Here is a 5,134-nt window from a genome sequence, read left to right on the forward strand (position 1 = left end):
TTCTTTTCCCTACTGTTTGTTTATTTCCCCACAAAGCTCCAGCATCTCACACCTATCAGTTGTGTTTTGCACAGGTTTAAATGAATTGATCTCCCCCTCCCCACTGCCCTCCAAGACCCCCGTATCCTCCTCCTCCGAATGGGACTGATTGTGCTCTGCCTGGGTGGAGCTGGTGTCCCAAACCTTCCTGTCCTTGCTGCCCTGTGGCTGACCTCTGTTCCCAGTGTGGCCGTCTTTTCCTCTTCCTGCTGTCGGAGCAGAACTTCTGGGAGCTTTGGAAGAAATAGATGATTTTTTTCGGGGATGGGGGAAGTCCTTGATTGCCTGAAAATGAGTTTATTTACCCTCATAGTTAGAAGTTTGGTGGGGTATAAAAATCTAGATTGAAAATCCATATTTGTAGGCCGGGTGCGGTGTCTCACACCTGTAATCCCAGCACTTTGGGAGGCGGAGGCGGGTGGATCCCCTGAGTTTGGGAGTTTGAGACCAGCCTGGCCAACCCGGCGAAACCCCATCTCTATTAAAAGTATAAAAATTAGCCCGGCGTGTTGGCAGGCGCCTGTAAGCTCAGCTACTCAGGAGGCTGAGGCAGGAGAATCGCTTGAACCTGGGAGGTGGAGTGTGCAGTGAGCCAAGATCGAGCTACGGCCTGGGCGACAGAGCAGGAATCCATCTCAGAAAAAAAAAAAAAAGGAAAAGAGAGAAAAAAACATCTGTGTTTGCTCAGAACCGTGAAAGCGTTGTTTTCAGTGCCGTTCTCGGAAGATCAGTTCCTGTGCTGGTTTCTGATCTTGTCTGCTGAGTTTTCTCTGTCTAGTGGAAGCTGCACATTTTCCTGGGTGGTGTGCGGCGTGAAATTCCCTGGTCTCCCCGTGCCCCGGGGTCTTTTTATTTTCTGATCCTGGTGAGTCCTTGGTATCTGGACAGTTTGGTTCCTTTTAGTCCTGCGTTTTGTTTTTGTTTGAATTTTCTTGTTCTTACGTTATTTCTGTGATCATATTTTTCATGTTTTATTTTGTTGGGTACTTTTTCTGTTCTCATTTTGGAATGCCGTCTGGGTTCTTGCTTTTCCTCCTGTTTTTTTGACTCTTGGCTTTCCTTTATGAAAGATTTGTTTGGCTCAGCTTCCAACTCTGGTATGGAATCTTTTGTTTGGATCATCCCGTCTGTATTGTTCAAGGGCTTTTTGTTTTAATTCAACTTGGTGTCATTCAGCGTCCCGTTCTGGTTTTGTGGTGCAGCGGTTTCCCCCAATAACGAAGGAGGGAGGCAGCAATCTCTTACTGGGATTCCCATCAGTCTCTTTGTTCTCAGATGCGTGTGTTTCTCTTTAAGAACAAAGCGGCCGGCAGCTCTGTGTGAGCGCCACTTCTCATCCGGGAGGCCAACTGCCCAGTGGTCTGGCGAGGAGCGGGGCTTTTCTTTGAGGTGTGGGGACCCCGAATGTTCGTATTTGAGGATTCTTCCTCTTGTGCTGTTTCCCCAGAAAAGACTCCTGGCCTCCCTCTGGGCGGGGGGGGGGCATCTGTGCTGGGCCGCCTGCCGCCTGAGCTGTGCCGAGGAACCGCAGGACTTCCCGCTGCCCAGTCAGCAGGTCGTGATTCGGTCCCCTCTTTTCAGCCTGACGCTGGGCCCCCTTGCTCTGCTGGGCCTGTGTCTCTAACTCCAGAGGTCCTTTTATGCCAGTTCTGCTGGAAATAAAGTTCTGATCTAGTCGAAGGTCGTGGGGGATCAGAGCGTGGGAGCTTTCCCAGGGTGCCGCCACGTTTCAGCTGCTGGGGAGGGATGCTGCGGTGGCTAGGCTTGGGTTCAGATGGCTTCTGGGTTTTGGATCAGAGTTTTACTTGGTGAGTGGTTGAGTGTTGGTCTGGGTTTGGGTTTCTGTGGGCAGACTCCACAGGTGACAGCTCCCTGTGACAGCTGGAGCTTGTGTCCTGAGCCAGCCACTGGCCGCTGGGGTGTTCTGTCTGGCCAGTTTGAGAAGTAACTAGGCTCGCCCTAGATGGATTTGAACTCTTGGCTTTGTTAGCATTTTGCCATCTAAGTTCCTTTTCCAGGTCCTCCCAGCCATTGGGTCGTTAGAACATTCTGGAAATGTCACTAAAATGTGATGGGAAGTAAGTACATCAGGATAGGTTGGTGGCTCTTGGTGTGGCCACCTGCACCTGTCCTGGCCCCAGAAGCTGCTCTGCGCCTTCCTGCGTGGAGGAGCGAAGCGCAGGTCACTCCTGAGACTGAGCCCCGCTCCTCCTGGGCCCTGGGTCTTCCACAGACCGTCTGCTCTTCTCTCCGCCAGACGCTGCTGGCCATGAGGACACATGGGCGGGCGCTGCGGAGAGTGCAGACTTGGGAGTAGAGACCAGTGATGGCTCTGCAGAGCTTAACCTCAGAGTGGGGGCATGGTCCAGGAGGGGCCACGACCGGGGACAAGCAGGGCGTTCGCATGCTGCTGAATTCTTTCATGATGAAAGGAACAGGCTGTCCTCCTGGGAGAGGGGAGCGCTGATGACTCCCCAAGATCTGTGTGTGGGAGTGCCTCCCAGCACCAGGCCCCCCCGGGTTCTTGGGGTGCATCCGTGAAAGAAGGCCGATTCCCTGCCTTCTTGCATGTTCCCCCCAGCGAGGGCTTGGTTCGGTGCTGAGGTGCGTGGAGGACTGTGGTTTCTGTGAGGCGTGGAGAGGCAAGTGCAGCCGCGGCCTGGTGGGAGGCTGCTCGCTGGGCTCCCCACGCACATCCCCTGATGTGAGTTTCATGTCGCTTGACCAGGAAATGCTTGAATGTCCTCCAGAGAAAAATTAGGCACTTCATGAACCTTTCGGGCGGCACCCACACAATCCCGCCCGCCTGTGCGCCGTCCGGAGACAGAGCCTCCCAGGCAGTTGTAAGCTGGCAGCAGGGACGGTGGGAGTTGGCGTGGCCTGCGGCTGATGGCGCCAGCACGGAGAGGATGCAGTTCTCCTTGGTTCTGAAGAATGCGTGGTCAAGAAGCCGGAGGCAGGGAGGGTTCCTTGGGGCCAGAGGGTGGCGTTCCCAGCAAAGGACAGTCCTTCTGCTGTCACAGTCTCCTTTTTCACAATGGAATGTTCTTTGTTTTGTGAAGGGATGGCGATGGTCACGGTGGTGGTTTCTCGAAGTTTACGTGACAACACGTAAAAATGGGCATCTCTGGGTGGGCTTTTATGATGTCTGAACTTGTGATGGGGCATCTTTGATGCTGCAGTGAGCCGGGAGGTCCGCCTCACCAGTCACCACGCTGGATCATTTTCATCAACTTGCCCAGGGAATAAAAACTGGGTGGGGAGGGATCCTGGGCCCCCATAGATTAAGGGGTGACTTCAGGCTCCACCGCAAGTCAGCAGCACAGTTGGCCTGTCCCTCAGCGTGCCCCTGCACACCTGCGGCCACCGTGGCCTGTCCCTCAGCGTGCCCCTGCACACCTGCCGCCACCGTGGCCTGTCCCTCAGCGTGCCCCTGCACACCTGCCGCCACCGTGGCACATCACTGCAGATGCAGTCGTTCAGATGACACGGCTGTATCGGCTTCTGGTTCTGGGGTCCGAGTCCAGTCCACAGGGCTCCATTCCTTCTGGAGGCTCTGGGGGAGAACTCGTTTCCTGCCTTTCCCAGAGTCCAGAGGCATCTGTGTCCCTCGCCTTGGGGCCCCTTCCTCCCCGTTCACAGCCACAGCACAGCCTCTGTGACTCAAGGGGAAGAGTGCCAGGAGATGAGAGGAGGCTGCCTGGAGCTCAGGTTTGCACGGAGCCTGAAAGGGCGTGGGAAACCGTGGCAGGCCTGCATCTGGAAGAGGGTGTTGGGGACTCAGCAGAGCCCTCCTGCGCCACAAGCAGATGTGACCGATCTCCCGGATGTTACCCAGTCAGGACACAAAGATCAGTGTCCTCACCTCCCAATAAGTTTACAGCGAACCCAAGAGATAGAATTAGGCTGGGGACAAGTAAGCGCAGCCAACCAGAGAGGGAGTTCAGAGGAAGGCTTGAACACTGGGGGCTTAGGCAGTCCGGGAAGGCTCCCTGGTGGTGGTGACTCGTTTGTGAGAATTTGGCCTTGTCTTCCCTTTATGCCTTCTCTGGGCTCCCCGCTCCATTTCAGGTCTCCAGGCCTTGGCACTCTGGGCTGGAGTGGCTTCCTCTCCATCCCTCACATACGCTCATTTGGAGACAGGCTCCAGCTTCCTCGTGTCTGTGCCTGTCCACAGTGGGCCTCGGCCTCCTGGAAGAGACTGGGTGCACTTTGGGGTGGCCCCCTCAGGGCTGGTTAGACCCTGGCTCTGGGAGTGCAGGGTGAGGGGCTGTCACAGGCTCCAGCCTGGTGGCCTGGCCCAGGGAGGTCCCAGCAGCAGCCCCGAGTTCTGAGCCATCCTTCTTACTCTCCTCTTGACCTCCACAGGTGTCTCCCCGTCTGCTAAAGGCCTTGTCTGCTAAAGCCCCAAGGCCGTCACCATGGACTTCCAGCATCGCCCCGGGGGCAAGACCGGGAGCGGGGGCGTGGCCTCCTCCTCCGAGAGCAACCGTGACCGCAGGGAGCGCCTCCGGCAGCTGGCCCTAGAGACCATCGACATCAACAAGGTGGGCCGGCCACCGTGCAGCCGCCTGTGGCGGGGGCTCGGCTTTCCAGGACAGCCCTGGAGAGGGTGCCAGAGGCTCTTCCTGGGCCTCCACCCAGCCTGGGCGGTGTAGCCCCGTGTCCAGATGCTCCCCTGTTGCCCCGAGCAGCCACAGCTCCCATCTGTCCACCTTAGAGAACAGACCCTCTGTGGCTCTGAGCCCCGTGTGAGAATGTTTTGTTCTGTCCAAAACCTTCTGTTTCGCATCATTTAATTTTCTGGGAGTGGGGAGAGCTTATGTCAGTCCAGCCAGATGTGGTGAAGGGCAGCCTTTGATTTTAGCTTGTGCAGGGGCGGGGATGAGCTGGGTCCCCTCAGCACCGTGGACATCGGGACTGGAGCACTCTCTGTGTACCCTGACACGCCCCACGGACCTGGCCTATGACGAGGACTCTGTCACTGTCCCTGTCTTCCAGATGAGGTCACGGGTGGAGGGGTGCCCCAGCCACAGATGGTGGAGTTAGCCTTTGAACTCCAGCGTCTGAGACGAGAGGCGTGCGCCTGGCTGCC

The 5,134-nt window shown here is 56.5% G+C and overlaps 1 protein-coding gene across 1 annotated transcript in view; it reads left to right on the forward strand.

The window, feature by feature from the left end:
• The first annotated feature begins 4,460 nt into the window (after nt 1–4,460).
• Nucleotides 4,461–5,134, forward strand: part of LOC105552001 (splicing factor 3A subunit 2-like) — a 20,383-nt gene continuing 19,709 nt past the window's right edge. The window contains exon 1 of the mRNA XM_011997477.1: nt 4,461–4,600. Coding sequence (XP_011852867.1) covers nt 4,461–4,600 — 140 coding nt within the window. The remainder of the gene's footprint in view (nt 4,601–5,134) is intronic.

This window comes from Mandrillus leucophaeus, unplaced genomic scaffold, assembly GCF_000951045.1.
Source record: "Mandrillus leucophaeus isolate KB7577 unplaced genomic scaffold, Mleu.le_1.0 Scaffold54, whole genome shotgun sequence".
Lineage (NCBI taxonomy): Eukaryota > Metazoa > Chordata > Mammalia > Primates > Cercopithecidae > Mandrillus > Mandrillus leucophaeus.